This window comes from Fukomys damarensis, unplaced genomic scaffold, assembly GCF_012274545.1.
Source record: "Fukomys damarensis isolate Sample0158 unplaced genomic scaffold, DMR_v1.0_HiC HiC_scaffold_2, whole genome shotgun sequence".
Classification (NCBI taxonomy): domain Eukaryota; kingdom Metazoa; phylum Chordata; class Mammalia; order Rodentia; family Bathyergidae; genus Fukomys; species Fukomys damarensis.
Genome location: NW_022900914.1, coordinates 17080789 through 17102720, shown reverse-complemented (window position 1 = coordinate 17102720; position 21932 = coordinate 17080789). Strand labels below are relative to the sequence as shown.

General features: G+C 37.5%; 2 protein-coding genes across 4 annotated transcripts in view; one reads left to right on the top strand and one right to left on the bottom strand.

Moving 5' to 3' along the window:
* Nucleotides 1-12: 12 nt before the first annotated feature.
* Cebpz (CCAAT enhancer binding protein zeta) lies at nt 13-18332 on the top strand. Of its 2 annotated transcripts, XM_010611410.2 has the most exons (16): nt 13-218; nt 1913-3426; nt 4358-4589; nt 5155-5332; nt 6646-6734; nt 9118-9171; nt 9628-9730; nt 9828-9896; nt 11343-11409; nt 12675-12775; nt 13509-13566; nt 13828-14021; nt 14840-14926; nt 17221-17282; nt 17363-17444; nt 18085-18332. In XM_010611410.2, exons 1-16 carry the CDS (start codon nt 63-65, stop codon nt 18219-18221), a joined length of 3183 nt encoding a protein of 1060 aa, XP_010609712.1. In that variant the 5' UTR covers nt 13-62; the 3' UTR covers nt 18222-18332. The 2 variants fall into 2 exon arrangements, with proteins under 2 accessions (XP_010609712.1, XP_010609713.1); XM_010611411.3 differs by lacking the exons at nt 17221-17282; nt 17363-17444; nt 18085-18332 and adding an exon at nt 16635-16702.
* The window catches only part of Cebpzos (CEBPZ opposite strand), a 4729-nt gene continuing 240 nt past the window's right edge, over nt 17444-21932 (bottom strand). Inside the window, exons 1-5 of one of the 2 annotated variants that reach the window (XM_019205615.2) lie at nt 21683-21926; nt 20039-20154; nt 18946-18990; nt 18254-18338; nt 17444-18121 (exon numbers count right to left, since the gene is read on the bottom strand). In XM_019205615.2, the coding sequence (XP_019061160.1) occupies nt 18256-18338; nt 18946-18990; nt 20039-20153 (243 nt within the window). In that variant the 5' untranslated portion in view covers nt 20154; nt 21683-21926 and the 3' untranslated portion in view covers nt 17444-18121; nt 18254-18255. Of the gene's footprint in view, nt 18122-18253; nt 18339-18945; nt 18991-20038; nt 20155-21682; nt 21927-21932 lie in introns of those variants that run through there. The other variant, XM_019205616.2, reaches the window with a different exon arrangement.

The following is a 21932-nucleotide window of genomic DNA, read 5'->3' as shown; positions in this document are numbered from 1 at the left end:
GAGGAAGTGCGTCACGCCGCAAGCGGAAGTGAGCTGTGCCTTGCGGGCGTGAGGTGCGAGCTATGGCGGCCTCCAAGGAACCTTTGGAATTCCACGCCAAGCGGCCCTGGCCCGGAAAAGAGGTGCTAGAAGATTCGGATGGGGAAGACGAGGATGACAGCGGTGAAGCCGAGAATGGCTTCTCCCTGGAGGAAGTGTTACGGCTCGGAGGCACCAAGGTAACGGCCACAGGCTCCCCAGGGAAGGGGAACAAGGGCGAGGTGCGGGTGGCAGGTGGCGCGCTCCTCCCGCCTAGGGGATGAGCGTCCTGGACTCACAACCCCTCCTCGGAATGTTCTCGCAGCGCCTGCCGCACTTTTTCCTCTGCTCTTTGCAAAAGAAAAAGCTAGTATTGAACGTTTTATGCTGTGGCCTTCCTTAGGATGTAAGCGATCTTCTCATTAACGTGGCGTGACCATCGCACTCCGTTGGGGAAAAGTGATTTCTTGATCCTGACCTCGTGGCTCCAATGTTTTGAATGCCAGTGATGTTAAAAAACTACTGTTCTCACTGGGCATTTGCTCATACTTACTTGTGTGTTCTGGAAGCGCTCTTTCATGGACTGAACATCCTCAGAGAAACAGTAAACAGAATTTTTAGATAGTACTTCAGGCGCAAGTAGTAGTGGAGAGACTAATAAGGAGGATACGGTGACGAAGGTCGTTACAGTTTGGGTGACGAGATGAGGGAAAACAACACTGCAAAAGTATTTGAGCAAAAACCCGTAGGAGGGGTGTGAGCAGTGCTAACCCAATCCGAAAACAGCACTGCAAACTTAGACCTAACTACCATAAATCGCAGAGATGCCATGGTAGTTGAGGCAGAGTGAAGGAGAGAGTAAGAAATGAGGTTCATGCTTCTCCTTAATGCAGAACCACTGGAAGATTTCAGGCAAATATATGACAAGATTTCCGTTATTTTTAGAAATAGTCTTTGAGACCAGACTTTGTGGGAGTTAGAGCAATGGAGATGCAGCCTGCACAGGCAGATTCACAGTGTGCTCTATACTTAGATTATATTTACGTTTTGAGTAAAAACATACATATAAACAAGCTTTAACAACCTAAACAAGTTTTAAAAGGTCATTGGAAGTGTGGGGTACTTGAAAATAGTTCCCACTTTTATTTTCTGTCATGCAGTTTCCCTTCTAGGAAGCAGTTATTTTTACAAGTGTATTTTATTTTTCAGGGATGTTCCGTACCTCACCATGCAAATACATATACACTTGAAATACATACATGCTATTTTTTACACAGTCGGGATCATATATTTTACATATTTCTTGTTATAGAAATCCTTCTGTATTATGTTGCCTAACTGCATAAATCATTGCATCTGATTTGTCTACCTGGCCATTTACTGTGGCTACTTATCTTGTTGCTGGTGTTCTGCTATTTTAAGTAATGCAGTTTATTGCTTGATTTTTCCTGTTTTATGTTTGAGAGAATGATGAATTTAGTGATCCTGTCCTTTGGTCTCTGGGTTTTATGTGAAATTAGAAAAGGTTTTCCCTATTCTGAAAAAAAATTTTTGGTTGTATTGTAATTCTTTTTTTTTTTTTTTCAGCTTTAATTGAGTTTATTGGTACATTTTAGGGATACAGTACAGTTACATTCATTGTTGGGATCTTGTACCTCTACATGACAAGTCTAGGTTCTCATTTTTTCCCCTTGTCCCTGCCCTCCCTTCACCCGCTCCTGTAATTCTTTTTTATGGTTTTATTTTTCATATTTAAATCTTTTATTAATCAAATGTTTACTTGGTAGGCCGGGTAATACCGTAATAATTCAGCTCCTCTGAGTTCACAGATGAAGTTTTAACCAAAGTGTTATATTTGTAATTTACTTTTAACCTGTCTGTTATTTTCAAACAGCAAGATTACCTCATGCTGGCTGCTTTGGATGAGAATGAGGAAGTGGTGGATGGAGGCAAAAAAGGAACAATTGATGACCTTCAAGAAGGTGAACTGAAAGCATTTATTCAAAGCCTTAGCTTGGCAAAATATGCAAAATCTTTCGTTGAGGAAGATGAACCAGCTAAAAAAGAAAATGCCAGCAAAAAAGAAGCAAAAATATCTAAAGTAGATAATAAAAAGCAAAATGCAGCAGAAAGTGAAAGGACGCTGACCAGTAAGGTAAAAAATAAGGATATGCCAGAAAAACTGAAGAAGAACAGCAGTTCTGAGAAGAACAGCAGTGTAATACCAAAAGTAAAAAAAGATAAACAACAGGATGTCTTTGAATTTTTTGAGAGAGAGACTTTGTTGCTCAAGCCTGGAGGCAAATGGTATGATCGGGACCATACCAATGAATATTGTTTGGAACCCCAGCCTCAGGATGTTGTGTCTAAGTATAAAACCCTGGCTCAGAAGCTATATGAATGTGAAATCAACTTATTCAAAAATAAAACAAATAAACAAAAGGGAGCCTCTTCTACATGGATGAAGGCGATTGTATCATCAGGGACACTAGGTGACAGGATGGCAGCCATGATTCTTCTTATCCAAGATGATGCTGTTCACACACTCCAGTTTGTAGAAACACTCCTGAACCTTGTTAAAAAGAAGGGCAGCAAGCAGCAGTGCCTTGTGGCTTTGGACACTTTCAAAGAGTTACTCATTACGGACCTTTTACCAGATAATCGGAAGCTGCGAGTTTTCAGCCAACATCCTTTCAACAAACTGGAACAGTTGTCCAGTGGCAACAAGGACTCGAGAGATAGAAGGCTAATATTATGGTATTTTGAACACCACCTGAAACACTTAGTAGCTGAATTTGTGCAGGTCTTAGAAACTTTAAGTCATGATTCTTTGGTAGCCAGTAAAACTCGGGCCCTCTTAGCAGCTCATGAGCTCCTCTGCAACAAGCCTGAGGAAGAAAAGGCTCTTCTTGTGCAGGTGGTAAATAAACTAGGAGATCCTCAGAACAGAATAGCCTCCAAAGCCTCCCATCTGTTAGAGACATTACTTTGTAAACATCCAAATATGAAAGGAGTTGTATGTGGCGAAATAGAAAGGCTACTCTTTCGCTCAAATATCAGCCCCAAGGCTCAATATTATGCAGTTTGCTTTTTCAATCAAATAGCCCTTTCCCATGAAGAAAGTGAACTGGCTAACAAGTTAATAACTATCTATTTTTGTTTTTTTCGGACTTGTATCAAGAAAAAAGATATTGAGTCCAAAATGCTTAGTGCCCTTTTAACAGGCGTGAACAGGGCATACCCTTACTCTCAGAGTGGGGATGACAAAGTGAGGGAGCAGGTGGACACGTTGTTCAAAGTGTTGCATGTTGTAAATTTTAATACTAGTGTTCAGGCTTTGATGTTGCTTTTCCAAGTAATGAATTCTCAGCAGACGATATCAGATCGATATTATTCAGCATTATACAGGTGAGTACCTAGCATTCTGCTGTGTGAGTAATAACTTGATCTAGCACTCATGCAGTGTCCAGGTGCTGGACAGAAAAACTCACAGATCTGGACTTCAGGCCTTTCTCAGCAGCTTGCCACTCCCCAACTTTGAGTAAGTCCCATACCACCACTACTTTAAAATTAACTTTGCTACGTTTGTCTTAAATCTTGGGACATTAAGGAAATAAGCCACTAGTATAATTGAACTTTCCTTCTTCCCTTATCTTCAGTGCTGTCTCCTCACACCTGTCCAGTAATTTGATCAGTGAGGTCCTGTTTTTTTGTTGTTGCTTTCCACTAAGCTAAATCCCCAGCCCCAGTGAGGTCCTGTTTTGGGGAGATGTTTTCTGTTTGTTTTCTTTCCAGTACTGTGGATTAAATTTAGAGCCGTCATATATCCCTAGCCCTCTTCAGTTTTTATTTGGAGACAGGGTCTCAGTAAATTGCCTAGGATGGCTCAAACTTGTAATCTTAATGCCTCAGCCTCTCAGAGGGCTGGGATTCCAGGCAGCTGCCATGGCATTGGCTTCAGCAAGTTTTTGGTGTCTTGGTTTCTTGTTTTTTTGTTTGTTTTTTTTCCGGTACTGGGAATCAAACTTGGGCCCTTGCAGTTGTGAGGCAGGTGGCGGGACCATGAGCTAAATCCCTGGCCCCAGCAAGTATTTTCTGAGTGCTTACACATGCTCCTCGTTCTGCTCATTTTCCACATTCTTCACATGCTCAGGCCATGGCACAGTGGAGTCCCTCCCTCAGAGGAACTAGGAGAAAGATTTACTTACTATACTGAGCAGCTTATTCTATAACTCATCCATTGAAGCACGATATTTTGAACAATGTTGTAAATACTTGAGACTATTGGTTATTGAGATGTTTCTATAAACAAGTATTTGATCTTTATTTTATTTGACAGAAAGATGTTGGATCCAGGGTTGATGATGTGTTCCAAGCAAGCTATGTTTCTTAACCTTGTCTACAAATCTCTGAAAGCAGACATCGTCTTGCGCCGGGTGAAAGCTTTTGTGAAGAGGTTGCTTCAAGTTACTTGTACACAGATGCCGCCATTCATATGTGGAGCTCTGTATCTTGTGTCTGAGATCCTTAAAGCAAAACCAGATTTAAGAAGTCAACTAGACGATCATGTGGTATATCTTTAAACTGCTATTTAAATTGGATGGGTGATAAAATGTATTAGTTTTGTTTTTTGTTTCAGTGGAAGTAACTTAGTTCTCTGGAGCGTAATACAGAGTGAGCTCTAGAGTCAGAGAAAGCACTGAATTTTAGTGCCAGATGTACACTTATGTGGGCAAGTTACTTGACCCTTCTACAATTACATAAGATAGTAAGGAAAGGTTATATAGGTCCTATTTCCTCAATTATAAAATGAAAATAATGGCACCTGCCTGATTGGGTTTTTTCTAACATGTCAGATATTTATTGAGGGCTGAGTACTTTCAAGTAATAAAGTTCCAAAGTCTCAGAAGCTCTTGGCTCAAAACTTAACTTTGGAACCAGGTATGGTGGTGCATGCTGTAATTCCAGTACTTTCAGAGGCTGAGGCAGGAGGATCACAAGTTCAAGCCAAACCTGGGCAGCTTAGTGAAACCCTGTCTCAAAATAAAAATATATAGGAAATCACATAATTGAATACATACTTCACTGCAACTTTAACTTGATGAACATTAAATTATTAAACCATTTTTTCATTAGACTGATGATGAAGAAAAATTTGTTGACATAGGAGATGATGACATAGAAAAATTCACTGATGGAGACAAAGAAGCAGAAATAGATACAATGGGAAAAGTTGAGACAGAGGAAACTGGGTCTGACACAGAAACCAAAAACCCAAAGACTGCTTCCTGGGTACACGTGGATAATTTGAGAGGTGAGATGTATTTAGTCTTTATTCTTTTGCCTTTTTAAATCAGGGAATTAGTTTCCTCTTTGACTTTTATAGAAATTACTCTTTTCCAGCAGTGCTAGATATCAAATCCAGGGCTTTGAACATACCAGGACAGTGCTTCACCCCAGAGGGACATCTCTAGCCATAGAAGTAAATTTTAAAAATAGCAAGTCACCATTATCTTCATTTAGAAAGTTACACATTGTTAAATAAATCTTAGAGATTAAAACAAATACTTTTACAGCTGTGAAAAAACTATGGACATGGTAGCTGCACAATGCAGCTACCTTATAAGTTCACACCTTTGATCCACTGTTAGTTTCTTGGCCTTTATGGCTTCAAACATGGAATACATAAAGATACACGACTGTGTTCTGCACAACTATGATTTCTGAGCAGAAGAATTTGGTCAGATATTGTGAATTATATGAGCCCTTTGGTTCTTTTGTTTGACCATCATATTTAATCTTTATAGTTTCTTAAAGCAGTGTTTTAAGATAGATGTTCTGTGAGATAGAAAGCCTAAGTGATTTTTCTTTCCGCACAAACTGAATTAGCTCTTAATAGGACATTAGAAAAGAAAGCTTAGAAGTGCAGCCTCTTCACTTCAGGCTGTGGAAAAAAGAACACCGTGGATCTGGAAATGTACCAGACCCATTTCTTCAACCCTGCTGTGAGACTCATGGTCAGATTAATTCATCACCGAACGTAACTTTATCCGTGAAGTACAAAAGAAGTCTGGTAGTAACCAGGAAAGTTTTTATAAGAATTGATTAGTTATCCTGACAATTAAACTGAGAATAATCCTTTAAAAGGATGACAAGCATGTACACTGAGACAGTTCATTAACATGTTCTGAAAATCTTGTTTTAAATTTATTTCTGAGTTCCTAAACACATGAAGATATTCCATGTAAGAATTATTTCTGGGTATGCTTTAATGACAAATACTTAGAGCACTCTGCAGCTCCAGAAAACTACACCTATTCTGTCTTCAAGTTATTTCCCTCTTAACATTTATGACCTATATTTTAGCACTTTTTGTGCTATTTGAAAAGTAGTATTGAATGGGTTTTTTAGTGGGATAAACATGTTGCCTGGTTTATTCAAGAACAAACATCAGCTTAGATACCAAGGATAATTCTTGAAAGAGCTTAGAGTTTTTAATCTAGGTACCTAGATAAGAATGTTAAAGATTATATCTTGAGAGAACATTTAATGGTCAGTTTTGTGACCCCTTGGGCTAGGCGTAAAGCATATGAAAAAATACAATTTTTTTGTTGTTGCTGTTCTTAGGTGTCAAACAGATAAATACTTACGATCCACTCAGTAGAAACCCTTTGTTCTGTGGAGCTGAAAATACAAGTCTTTGGGAACTCAAAAAGGTAAAATAATTTCAAATTATCTTTTCGTTTAATTCACTTGTGCTATATATTCTTGCCCTTATATAAAATCTTGAAGTGTTCATTTTTCTTTTAAATGATACACACGAGTCAACATAAACATTACATTTGAGAGAGGGTACTCTGTGAGGTGTTCACTTTAGAAAATTTTAACTGATGTGCAAGTGAAATAAGGATGTTGTGCTTATCTTATAAATAAGTATTGCTTTTTTTTTTTCAGCTTTAATTGAGTTTATTGGTACATTTTAGGGATACAGTACAGTTACATTCATTGTTGGGATCTTGTACCTCTACATGACAAGTCTTGATTCTCATTTTTTCCCCTTACCCCTGCCCTCCCTTCACCCCCTCCTCCCCTCCCAATCTACAAACACTTTATTTTCATCTTTTCATTCTCTCACATTTTTTTCTTTTCCCTTTGCTTTTTTTTTTAAGTTGCTTTTTTAAGGCAGATTATTGCATATAATAGCTCTCTAAAATAGGTAAACTTTTATTTTATATATTAGGTTTCTTTAGAGTTTTGTGATAGAATTTTTGCCAGTAAAGTTACTTTTTAAATTGCATGAGGAATTTATATTTCTAATAGCTTTCCTGAGATTTCTTTGTAAAGCCAGTATCTTCTTACACAGCTCTTCTCAAAGCGCGGCCAGAGACCTTTTAGTGAGTCTTGCACAAAGTCACAGCTACTTTTGCAGTGATCCAAAGATGTTGTCTTTGTCATTATGTCTACAGTAGCATTGAAGGTATCAGAGAAGTAGAGAGTAATACTTCTGTTGCCCTAGCACAAATAAAGATGGTGACACCAAGCTGCACTTGTAACCTCTGTATTCTGCACTGCCACATACTTGTAGAGAAGCCAGCATCACTTCAGAATGATAAAGTAGGAAATTATTGATTTTATTGACTTCAGCTTAAAGTACCTACCTTTTCTGTATTTCGTGTGTGCTGATATACCTAATCTGTACCTAAGGGTGAGGACTGTCTGTGGTCTCAAGGAAAAGTGTTTGTGTTGCTTTTCCAGACTCATCTAGCACCTTTTCTGGGAAAGAATGACTGAGATAAACTAGTTACTTGAACTTGGATATTTGGGAGACAGCTGTTTGAAAATGAATAAATTGGTCCTGTTGCTTCAAGCAAATAGTAAAATTGTAGAAGCCCTGTGATAACTGCATTGAGCTTCAACAGTATGCCAATATAGCCAGGCACAGCGGCACACGCCTGTAGTCCCAGCACTCGGGAGGCTAAGATAGGAGGATCGCTGTGAGTTCGAGACCAGCCTGGGCTACATAGTGAGTTCCACGTCAGTCTCAACTACTTAGTAAGACCCTGTCTTTTAAAACAAAACAAAGCAAACAAATAAAATAACAGTATACCAATATATAGAAACTGGGTCTCAAAGGTGTGCTCTACCACTGAGCTGTATTCCCTGCACTTCTATTTTTAGATTTTCAGACAGGTTTTCACTAAGTTGCCTGAGCTAGCTTTGAACTTGTATTCTTCCTGCCTCAGCCTCCCACATAGTTGAGATTAATATGCAAAAGTATTTTTCTGATTAATCCAGTGGTGGCACTAACCGTGTGCTCTTTATAACAAATGGTGCACACTGGAAGGAACTGCATGACTTAGTATTTTTCAAACGACTGATTCAGTGTTACACATTCATGTGTGGGTAAAAGATGATTCAAAGTAAAGCCATTCTAAGTAACAAATGGCAAAAGCCAATTGAACATAGTTTCAGGTTCAGTATTATAACTAATGTTCAGTTTAGTTGTAGCATCAAAGAAAGTCCAAACTTGGTTAAAAGACTTTTAAATCCTCCTTTCTGCAACAACATAATCTGTGTGAGGCCAGATTTTCTTCATATGTTTGAACTAAATAACATGGAATACAGAAGTGGATAAAAAGAATCCACTGTCTTCTTTAAGACAGACATTAAAGTGGTTTGCAAACTTGTAAACTAATGTTATTGTTCTTGCAATAGCCATTAATTTTTCAGAAATACTACATTAATATGCAGTGGATTGGGGGGTGGGGTACCAGGGATTGAACTCAGGACCTTGCACGTGCGAGATAGGCAGCGGCACCACTGAGCTAAATCCCCAGCCCCTACAATGGATTTATTGTAAATGAACTATGATATCTTCAATTCTTTTAACTTCTAGTAAGTATCAGTCACATAACCCACTATAAGCATTTGTAATCCTTGATTTCTACATGTATATAATGGTCCTGAGACCATAATGTTTGAGAATCACTTTTCTGATGTATTAGCTTAAGTTTCAATTCTTTGGACTTTTTAAAATAAGCTATATGTAGTGACAGCTGATCTTAGAAATACTGACATTATTCATACTTCTCTTTTTAGTTATCTGAGCATTTTCATCCCTCCGTAGCCCTTTTTGCAAAGACTATCCTTCAGGTGAGTGTAAAATATTCAAAAGATAATAGTTAAGGAAAAGCTAAGTAGTATAGTTTTTGATAATGAAAACACGTCATAGAGTGTTTTCTGTATGTGGATAGAATCATATAGATTTTACTGCCCTTGTAAAGGAGCAATGATTTGTTTAATACAGATTAGCAAATAATTCTTCCCACTTCCCAAGATGAATAGAAACATACCACAGCATTTGTTTACTAATTCCCCTTCCCGTTTGCAATGTTTTGTCACTTCAGGGTTTGGTACCTGTCTAACAGCATTATCTTTCTAGTATAACGTGCACAAGAAGGACATTTAAAGGGTTATTTATTACTTATTTGTGCCTTTGATGCAATGTAGTATAGAAGCTATGTTTTTTGTTTTTTCCCCTTATATAGATGCATCTGTCTATACATTTTTTTAATTAAGTTCTTACATCTTCCACGCCCCACTTCTCAGGGAGATTATATTCAGTATTCAGGGGACCCATTGCAGGATTTCACACTAATGAGATTCTTGGATCGATTCGTATACCGAAATCCAAAGCCACATAAAGGCAAAGGTGCGTTTCCATTTCATGAAGTCCTTTTCCCTTTGATATTTCGTACATAATTTGAACGTATAACTAGGTTTTAGTCTGTCATGATTTTACATTTCAGAAAATACTGACAGCGTTGTGATGCAGCCAAAACGGAAACACTTTATAAAGGATATTCGCAGTCTTGCTGGTAAGTCTAAAACTTGGGCGGTTGAAACCCAAAAGACAGCACAAGACAATAAAGCATACATTGTGTTAATTCTTTGCTCTATTTTATGAGCATAAAATTTCAAGTATATCGAGTGTAAATAAACATGGTATACCGAACCCTCTCGTAACCACCATCCAGCTTCAGTACTACCACCGGCTTGCCATCCTTCTGTCATCTGTACTTCATTAGTAACGCCTGCTTGTATATATCTTCGGGCTCTCTCACATAGGCTAATTAGGATGAAAAATACACAGCTGGCTCTATCACAGAGACTTGTTTTATTTTTTATTTATTTGTAGCCCGGGAGGTCAAACAACCTGTACAAGCTGAGCGAGTGCTCTACCACTAAGCTCCATCCCCGGGCCTTGGGGCATCCTTTGAAATTAGTTGATTTATTTCTACAGACATTTAGTCCTCATCTTCTGGATCTGATTCTATTTTTCTATTCACAGGAGACTTTGCATACCAAATCTGACTTCCCTTTTTTTCAGAGATTAGGGTTAGACTATAAATCATTTCATATACAAGTAACTGACTTCACAGACATCCAAACATGTAAAAGCTTTCTCAAAGTTCAGAAGATGTTTAGAGTTAGAATTACAAGCCAAACTTTATTCTAATCAAAATGAATCTAAAGTTTAATTCGGAAGAGGGAAAGCTAATATTCTTTTTTGTTTTTTGTTTCTTGAGATCAGGCCTCACGATGTAATCCAGGCTGGCTTCCTGCTTCAGCCTTCTGAGTGCTGTGGTTACAGGCATGCGCCACCACCACACCCAGCACTAATATCCTTGTCATTTCTTAATTCTTAGTTTCCCTCAGTGTTAAAGTTTGCAAAATTCTGTTTGCTTTTACTTCCTGTTCATAGAATGGCAAACATTATTGTCATTTTTCTGACACAAAAAATGGCAAATTTTCTAATTTATTAGTACATATTTGCCATACATAATGATCACGTTCATCATAGGGAATTTGTACCTGTACATAGTATAGCTTAATCCTTTTTTTTCCAACTCTCCTCCCTTCAACCCTTCTTCCCCATCCAATCCCCATTTACAAAAATTTTGTAAAAAATGGCAAATCTAAAGTGATTGTTCATTAGGAGAACTCTGAATTTTGTTATTTCTCTTGAAATCTGGATCCTGGGTACAGTGTGAAGGGTGATGAAGGAACTCTGTCTTTTCACTATGACTGGGCAACACACTGCCTACTTCTGTCTGTAGCCAGTACAATTATAGATACGTTTTTTGTTTGTTTTGTTTTGCTTTTTTGGTACCAGGGATCGAAGTCAGGCCCTTGCACTTACAAGGCAGGTGGTGGAACCATTGCGCCAAATCCACAGCCCTATAGATGTTTTATTTAGCCTAAGAACTCAAGCATAAAGTGGATTACTGTAATAAATCAAAATGCATTGATTTATTTTGTAGTGAATAGCAGAGAGTTCCTTGCAAAAGAAGAAAGCCAAATACCAGTGGATGAAGTGTTTTTCCATAGGTAATATACATGACTTAGTTTCATTTGGGAGAACTGTTTAAATTCTTTGAATCTATAAAATGCTTCATTAACATTGCCATCCTTTTAAAAGATCAGAGGATATGTCCGTATGTTTTTGTGGAGGTAATTTAAGTCACTCATGTTGCTAATATTTAGATATATTAGTGAAATGAAAGACAGTCTGGGAATTTTAATCATTTAGCATATAAGTTTGGTTTATAAACTTTTGTGGATTTAATCTGCATAATTTTTAATATAGTGATTTTTATAGGTGTAAAGCCTGTATTAGTTTAATGGAATGATAACTGGAGTAATTTATCCAGACCATGGTACTTAAAGCAGAATGAGGACAATTCATTGTGCTACTATAGAAAGAAGTTCTGACACTACTAGTATTGTTAATGCTTATAGTAATTTTTTTTACCAGATTGGCTCTAGGTGTAATTTGGTGAGCTTTCTAAAAATAGTGTGGATAATTTTGAGGGTATGATGCCGTCAGGAAAAATGCTAAGTTTTACTGTGTAGGGAAAAATCATTAGCGTTGAAGCTGAAAAACGCTTTACTATGCCTTAGGTTTTGTGTTACCGTTACGCTTTTTTCTTACAGTGCTGGGTATCAAACCCAGGGGGACCTCAGGCACACTAGGCAAAGGCTGTATCGCACACCTACCCACTGCTATGCCGTGTCCATTAATAAGAGTTTGGGTAGTTTTATGAAGTACTAGTTTGCAAACATCTCAAATCTGAAGCTTACTGCACTTCACATTTCAAATGTTCACAGCTCTCGTTGGATTCAAAGCTATTTCTGTATATTAAGTGATTTTACTCATTTATATTCAGTTGAATATGTATAACAACCTGTGTGTGTTTGTGTTACTTGGGACTGAACCCAGAACCTTCAGCCCTTTTGGCGGGGGCTAGGAGAATTTGAAACATGGTCTCACTATGTAGTTCAGGCTGATCTTGAATTCTACATAATCCAGGCTGGCCTTGAACTTGTGTCAGTCTTCCTGCCTTGGCCTCCCAAGTGGGATTCCAAGGGTACACCACACCTGGCTTCCTTTTTTATTTTGACACAGGCTCCCACAAAATTGCCCAGGCTGAACTCAAACCTGTGACCCTTCTTTACCCTCCCATAGTGCTGGGATTATAGGCATGAACCACCACACCCAGTTTATAACAAGATTTTAAAATTATGGTTTGTCACTGCTCACAGGTGTTTTATTTGATTTAAATTTCAGAAATATAGCATTCATTTTATTTTAGGTATTATAAAAAAGTCGCTGTTAGAAAAGAGAAACAAAAACGGAATGCAGATGAAGAAAGTATAGAAGATGTGGATGATAAGGAATTTGAAAAGATGATTGGTAATGTTCTTTTGTTTACTCTCAATTTGTAACCTATTACAGTTTAGTTTATAAAAATCACTAGCTATATTATGAGAATGCTAATAGAGGCTTAAACATTTTTATGGCATATTTAGGAAATCATCTACATTCATATCTACACTCACTTTTCTAAAGTGATTGTGCTTTAGGATAGCTTATGTTGTGAAAATTTCATTTACATGAGTATATTTTTAAGGCAAAATCTTTTATAAAAATTACTCATAATTTTTTTTTTTTTTTTAGACCTGATCTCCCTATATAGTCCAGGCTGCCCTTGAACTCACTAGTCTTGCCATTTTATCTTTTTTATCCACAAAACGTGAGAAATTTTAAATGAAAATGTAACAGACTGAAATGAAATACATGGAAACTGGAAAGGCATTTTTGTTGTCTATTATACCTACTAAAAGTGAGCACTTAAATACTGTAGTTCTCCTACAGTAAAAAGAAATATAATTACTAAATGTTGTCTTTTTCCCTTAAAAAGACTGGAAAAAATTTGGAATTACCTGAAGTCACTTTAGAGATTTCATTAAAGTGGGTATTTCACAGGCTTATGTACATTTATGAGACACACCACCAAGTCATTTGTATCATTTTTGATGCTTTTCATAAAGAGCAGAATTGTGACTGTTAGCATAGTCAGCTCAGTTGCAACACACTGACCTTGTGACTCTCTGCTGTATCTCACAACCTGCATATTCTCTGGCAGACACATTTGAAGATGATAACTACTACAATGGTGGAAAGGATGACCTTGATTTTGTAAGGTAACGTACTTTCCTTTAATCTCTTTACTGTTTTCCCAGCATTTCTGAAATTGTTATCTCTTAAAACCGTGTACCTCAAAGTACAAGGGAAATGTATTCAACCAACTCTGGATAGTGAGAGAATAGTACTTCTAATTTTGACCTTTATAATGTGCATTATACTTTGAGCAGTCTAATTCTCCTTTAAGTCATTTAACAGCCAAGTACTCTTGTTGATCATCAAAATACAGCCCTCCTTTACAAGTTGTGGGTTTCTTCCAGCAATGTGAAAAAGAAAACAAAAAGAGCTAAGGATAACTGTGAAGATGAAGATTCAGAGGGTAGCGATGGTGAATTTGCTAATCTGGATGATGAAGAGGTCTCTCTAGGAAGTATGGATGAGGAATTTGCTGAAATTGACGAAGAGGGAGGCACATTCATGGATGTGTCAGATGAGGACCGTGAAGGCATTCCAGGTAAGCAGTTTTTAAAACTAAGTCACCAACCATCTTCTTTCCTTGCTCTTAAGGCTAGTTTTTCTAGTAAAGGTTTTTAATATGGCCCTGTATTCATAGTAATATTCATATATTCAAGAAGCACAAGGGGACCTTTTGCCTTATTTGGAAATTAAGGTTTTGTGAAAAGTGTCTTTTTTTTTTTTTTTTTTACAACAGCTCAGTTTTGAGTGTTTGACTTTATGTTGTGTTGTTTTGGTTTGGTTTTTCAGTACCAGGGCTTGAACTCATAATCTTGCACTTGCCAGGCAGGCATGGTGCCATTGAGCTAAATCCTCAGCTTGATTTTTATTTTAATCAACAATTAGCCTTTCTACATTTTATAAAGCTAATCATTTCTCATCAGCTATACAGCATTAAAAAAAAAGACAGCCCGACACCATAAAGATAAACATATTTCATTATAAATTAGCAAAGTACACCTGAAATTGTATCTTTGCGCTATTTTCTAAACACCAGTGTACACAAACCTATTCCTTATTCTGGGCCATGGGAGAAGTTCTTGTCTTAAGGAGTTTGCATTATTTTGTCTCAGTAATAAAGGCATTTGGTAAATTGTGTGCTTGCACAAAATACAGAACCGTACCAGTTACTCGTAGGTCTTGATCCTCCATCCCCAAAGCCTGTACTAGTGGAATTACAGAATCATGAGATCCATGTTATATTCCATACATGTTATAGTATGTTGCCATGGGACTAAAGATTTTAGCGTACTTTGATGTAATATTTTCCAGTTCTGTTCTTAAATTGCTTCATATCAATTTTTTCTTGAATAATAGAACTTGATGAAGTCAACTCCAAAGACAGTACTAAGAGAAATAAAAGAAAGGGTACAGGTGATTTTGACTTTGCTGGTTCATTTGAAGGTAAGAGAATTGATGTACTTTTTCTTAAATCTAAGCAATGTCCATGTGAAAACAAGGGAAATAAGCTTTTCTCAATTTGCTGGTATAATTTAGGTGTTTTGTTTTGCTTTCTTAAAGATGTTTTTATATTTCCCATATATCTTTTTCTCTTCCTTTGTTCTTCTCACATTTAAATGTATCTAGATCCTCTCTGCATCCATGTTTAAAGCATTCAAATTATATGTAAATCCTAAATTTTCAACATTCCTGTTACCTTTTTCTCAATCGTTATTCTTTGCCATCTCACCCTTATAAAAAAATTATTTTTTATATCTGCCAAAACAGTTCTAATCTCAATATATATAACTAGAAGATATGAATTATTTCCACAAATTTGTTCTCTAATCTTTTCTTATAGTACTATGCTTTACAGTATAACACTTGTTGGTGCTAATAAAAGAATTGTATCAGGTGATAGTTTTGAGTTTTTAATAAAAATGTTGAAGCACTGCATTTTTCTAATGTCTTTCTAGCTTCTGCTTACTGGTAAATACTAATGAATACTTAGTAGACTTTCAAAGTTAAATGGAAATAATTTTTAAATATTTTACATATTGCTGTGACCATTGTGGAAGTCAATATGGAGATACCTCAAAGAACTAGGACTAGAGGTTCCATTTGACCAGCTATCCCTCTGCTGGGTATCTTTCCAAAAGAATTAAAAGAACCATACTACAGTGATATATATGCACCCATGTTTATAGCAGCAGTTTGTAATAGCTAAAACTTGGAAACAGCCCAACTGTCCATCAGTTGGGAAGACTGGATAAAGAAGATGTGGTTTTTCTATAAAATGGAGTACCACTCAGTCATAAAGAATAAGAAACTAGAGTCATTCATAGCAAAATGGATGCATATTGAGGCCATACTCTTAAGTATTAAGACACATGTGTGAAAAACTCAAAGTGTAAATAAGATCCAAATTGTGTAATTGACAATGTGAAATAGGAAGAAAGGGGCTAAAGGTGCAGGGGAAGTGGGAAGGTTAGGAGAAAGGAACTAAGGGAAAATAAAAAATATGAGAAAGTGAAAAAATGGAAACAAACTCTTTGTAAATAGGGGAGTGGGGAGGGGGTGAAGGGAGGGAAGGGGTAAGGGGAAAAAATGAGAACCAAGATCTGTCATGTAAAGGGTACAAGATCTGAATGATAAATGTAACTGTACTGCGTACCTAAAGAGTACCAATAAACTCAGTGAGAAAAAAAAATTTTTTAACATATTGGTAGTAGTTCCTCAGATACTTAGATCCACAGAATTTGTAGGAGCTCTTTTAAATGCTACTAGCAATATCCTCTAATAGCTAGATGACTTAACTAGTAAATATTTACATCATAACATTTTATTTTCCAGACTATGTCTTCCCTAGAGTGATTAAGATGACTTAATAACGTGCCCAATAAAAAGCAGAGTTTCCTCAAGATAATCCCTCAATATAGAAATGCTGCTCTAGTTCAAGTCCTGCTAAACTGGTTATTAAAAGATGCTCCTTCAGTAGCCTTGTTTTGAATAGTACATGCTTATTTCAGGTATTACCCTAAGAAGATTTCTAGTGTCCACTGATAATATAGTTTGGGCTGCAGGTTAAAGGATACCGGGCAGAATTGATTGAAATGGGGTCTTACACAGATTTAATAATTAAAGGGCCTTGGGTTTTACTGTACATCTACAGATACTGAGTATCATTAAGAGTAAACAGCCTTAAGGAAACTAAGAAGTGCTCACCCATTGAGATACAGGTAAATATCTACAGGATGGATGAAAACAAAACCCAAAAAAACTACAAATGGGTGTTCATGGTTATATATAACGTACATTTCAGATTAATAAAAATTAAGATGGAATGCTTTAGAAACGATTTTTATCAAAAGTGGCTCTGATGTGTACATAGACTTGTCGTGATTGTTCATACACCTTTATTAATATCAAAAAGGGTTCATAAGCCACATGCCCAAAAACTGAAGAATGGATAAATGGAATGAGGTATATCCATACAGTGATAACATAAGAGTCATGTTCAACCAACTTTTTCATAATCTAATAAATATCTGAATTAAATTTAAGTTTTGCTTTATTCTAGAACCCATCTGACATCATTAGAATTTTAATCTTGCCTGATACTACAGAATTTCTCCAAGCAGATAATTGTCATTTTATTTGTACCCAAATAGAATTTTTTAAATGAAATCATGTTGAAAAGTATATTTTTCAAAAATCAATGGATTTAGAAGTAAATAATACAGACATATATTTTTTAGGACCAAGAAAGAAAAAAAAACGAAACCTCAACAACTCCAGTCTATTTGTATCTGCTGAAGAGGTAAGGCTAATATACTGCTTTAAGTAGGCGGCCATTCTGTTATTTTAAATTTTCCAATAAATATATATTTTGTTTTTAAGTTTGGCCACCTGTTGGATGAAAACATGGGATCCAAATTTGATAACATTGGCATGAATGCCATGGCTAACAAAGATAACGCAAGTAAGTAACTTGAGTTTTCGGTTGCAGTTTGTGCAGTAGTCTGGGGATGCAGTTCAGTGGCAGAGTCTGATTGGTATGCAGTGAGGCTCTGGGTTTGATTCCCAGTGCCACAAAGGTGGAGAATAAAACAGCCTCCACTTAAAATGGGAAGATGGATATTTTTGGAGGACCTTTTCAGTGTACCCTACAATCTGGAAGGGATGGCTTTTTCCTATCTCCCCTCTGGATGATACAAGATTAAAAAGGATTTAGACCATAGCAAAAAATACTACATACTACAAAAATTGGGTTCTATAGGGCAGCGCATGCTACTTTTATACAGTATAAGCTTGCTAAAGGTAACTTTATGTGCTTAAATAGTACTGATTATTTCTGATATTAATAGTTACTATTTTCTTTCACAAGCAAATGTACTCAAGAGAAAGGAAATCTTTACAGAACATTTGTTCCTTTTCCTTTCTCAGTGTTTTATTTGTAAAATATTAGTCTTTGACAATAAAAGAAAAGCAACAAACAGGCGGTGGGCTTGCCTAGTGGGTGGGAGCTGCATGCTGTGGCGACCTGAGGTCCTGCTGCTCGGCAGGATGCTCTGTTAGTCCAGCATCCACAGCGTGGTGAACTCATCTTTCTTCTCTTAAAGGTCTCAAACAGCTTAAATGGGAGGCCGAACGTGACGACTGGATACACAACAGAGATATGAAAAGTATCATCAAGAAAAAGAAAAATTTTAAAAAGAAGAGACAAAATAGTCAGAAAACTAAAAAGCAAAGGAAATGAGTTATTAAAGTAAATAATAACATTGTACTTACTCCTAATTTTTGCTATCCAACCATATTTTTTGATCTTGCTCTCTGGTTCCATAAACTCCAGACTGTTCAATGGATTTGTAATAAACTATAAATAAAAGTAGCTGTCATTTATAATACCATGTAAAAATGTTATTAAACTTACATTGAGAAAAATTTCCTTTTTCATATTGCTACATAATAAAAAGGACTACATAGTTCTATATTTTACGTACAAGCTCTATCCACTCCACTAGTTACTGTAATGAATAACTGTTACTTTATACCAGATACTGTGCTTTGAAGTACTAATGTCTTCTTGTTTAATCCTAACAATACAATGAGGCAGGCATTAACTCTACACTAGACAGAGAAAGAAATCATTCTGAGAAGTTAGCAAAACTGAGATAAAACTGGTCTTAAAACCAAAGGTTTAAGATGTGATTTGCTTCCATCACTGCCTTCAATACATCTCATTCTGAAATCTGTGTTCTTAACTATTGGAAGAATTAAGAATCCAGCCAATTAACCAGCTGTGCTCACATCTAGGCGTCTTAGGTGAGAATTTTCCCTGCTTGGTCTCAGAAGGAACTACAATAGGAAGGAATTGTATTGCTGGAAGTTGACGGATCACAATATAAACTCACTTCATCTTTAGTTATGGAGAAACTAGTTAGTGATTATCTGAAAAAGATGCACTGTAAGGGAAAACATACCTTCTAAGATGAAAGGAAATTTCTTACTCATTGTTTGCCTGAAATCTGATGAAAAAGAAGCCTTAAATTAGATATAATTAGAAATTCACTACATCACACAGAGCCATGGTTTTAGTGCTTTACGATCTAGATGATAGGAATCGAGTCAGAAATTTAAGATCCTGGTAATCCAGGAACTAAGATTTAAAATAGTACTTGCTTTAACATGGAATCTTCTTACAGCTATTTTAGAGTTCTTAAAATATATGTTATATAATTTTACTTAGAAATATTTTAAAGCACATTTCTAGGCCAGGGATTTAGCTCAGTGGTGCCCCGCCTGCCTCACAAGCACAGGGTCCCAAGTTCAATCCCCAGTACCAAAACAAAAGCACATTTCTAGTTTCAATATATTTTCTTAGGTAACTATGGGTTTTTTAATGGATGTCATTTTACCTTGGCAAATTAGAAAGCACATCATGTGAAGTATTTGAGTTTGATCACAAACTAATTTCCTTTGAAATAACTATTGGGATGTTTAAAAGTATAGACTGAACACCCAATAGCAGCTCCCTGGACCAATGTTCAGTAAACTGACAAAAGACAAGTGACAAATTTAGAAGAGAGTCATAAGGACATGCTTTAGGAAAGTAAGTATTTCCTGCTTTTAAAATTTGACTCTAACAAAATTTTAACAAAATGTTAAAGTACTTCCACTGATGCATGGGGAAGGCTTTCAGTGCCCACTCTTGACCAAGGAAGAATACTTAGTATAGCCCAAGAAAGTGTTATTGTCAGAATACAGTGATGTCGCCTCTTTCTCAGTCTACCAAACAACGAACTGTAATAGGCAGGCTGTTTCCTCCACCTATCTGCCTCCCAAATTTAAGCCAGATCAAGAACACTGGCTCTTCCTTCCCAACTAGTGAAGTACATGTGTGAAACATGTTAATAAGGGAGATGAGAGTCCTCCAGCCAACAGCAATGAATCCCTCATTTGCCCTCTGCCCATAAAAACATCTAATACAATGAATCCACACAAGCATTTGCAGCACAAATGCATTAACAAACTTTATACTTCTCTAGAAAGCATTAACTTCTGAATTGTGATTACCTTGGCTTGTGTTCATCTTATTAAACAAAAAATATGCTCCAAAAGCACCCATGAGTTCAGCTACTAAAACTCCTTTTAAGATCTTCTTTGTCAGTGTTTCCAGAGGGCGACCCATCCTGAATTTAACAACAATTAAATGTGAACTTGAATGAGCATACTTACACCTATAAAAGAAACTCCACTATCACCACTTGAAAAGCTTATATAGGAATAACCCCAAAAAGTTACTGTACATTTGTTTTAGGCTATCGTATAATCTTAGTTTTCAATTTCCATATGAAAGGGACACAATAAACCAAGATATGATATAAACTAATTGATTCTTGTTCTTGAGTTTTTTTGTCTTTTATTGAATCATTTAAGAGGCTTACTTAAAATGTACTCATGCCAGGCGTGGTGGCCCACACCTGTAATCCCAGCACTTGGGAATCTGAGGCAAGAAGATTGAAGTGAATTCAAGGCCATCCTGAGCTGCATAGTGAGTTCATAGCCTGCACTACAAAGCAAGACCCTGTCTCATTTTAGAGACATTAAATGTGTATTCCTGAACCTCAGCCTGCAGCTCTCTTCTCCCCAATCTCCAGATTCGGATTCAGCAAAGCTGCCCTTTTTTAAGAAGCATTCCAAATAACTGACTCAAAGGGCCTATAAACCACATGAGGAGGAAAACTGATTGGGTTATGACTCAATAAGTGGCTTAGATCTTAACTCCTTATAATTAAAAGCTAATCAAGAGGCTGCGGATTTAGCTCTGTGGTGCCACACCTGCCCGGCAAGCCGCAAGGTCCTGAGTTCTTTACCCGGTACAAAAAAAAAAAAGCTGATCAAAGAAGGCGTTTTACTGTGCTGAGAGCCTAGCTCAGTGGCAGGTGCACTTAGTATGTCCCAGGCCCTGGGTTCAATACCCACCACCTAAAAAGGGCCGGGGTGGGGATGGGGTATGGCTATATAATAAAAAATCAGGATAGGCCTCTTTACAAGATAGGCCTCTCAATATATGAAACATAAGCCCATGATTTTACTCTGCCTTCATATAACCTGAAAATCAAAAACAGAAGAACCAGTGGCTTGTAATTTGGGGTTTTACTATTCTTCCACGTGCTCTGCACAGACGCAACCAGTTGTCTAGTGGTACCCAGGCCCAGCTGTCTGCTCACTGGCAGGCAAGTTACTCCATTTGCTTCGGCCTCATTTTCCGATGCCTGAGGCGGAAAGTGACTGAACATCAGATTATTATTACAAGATGCCCTTCCCCCAAAATTCCATTTTGATGCTATCACCCCGGACCCCCCCCAAAATTAAAACTATTATTCTTAAGAGAAAGGACGCAATCAATGGAGTTAAAAAGAACTTACAACCATGAGTTGGGTGGGCAGATGTGGAAAGCTACTCTTAACTAAGACGTGCTCAGTACGGGTCTTCTCGGGTTATTCCTAATGTTTGAGGGGCAGGGAACACACACACACACACACACCGCCTTTCTGCAGGGAACACACACACCCGCCTCACGAACTCGGGCCTTTCTGCTTGCGAGGTAGGCAGCGGCACCACTGAGCTAATCCCCGACCCCACTAAGCTAGACTTCTGTTAGAGGAGAGCGATCCTAACAAAAGCCCAAGCAACACTCTATAATAAAGCATTTACCTCCCTTAAGAATTGGGGTACACGTTCCACTCCACTCCCTCGGTTTCAGGGGTGTTTCAACCGGTTGATAAAGCCCGTGCCGCACGGAGCACCAGGGAACACTGTCGGGACGGGGCCCAGCCTGGACTGCGAGGGAGGGGACGCCGAAAAGGAGGCAATCCGCCAGCTCCGGAGGACCCGGCGCGGGGCGCGCCCCCGGGTACCGGACTTCCGACGTCCGCCCAGAGCGGACGCAGGTTCCCCTGCTCGT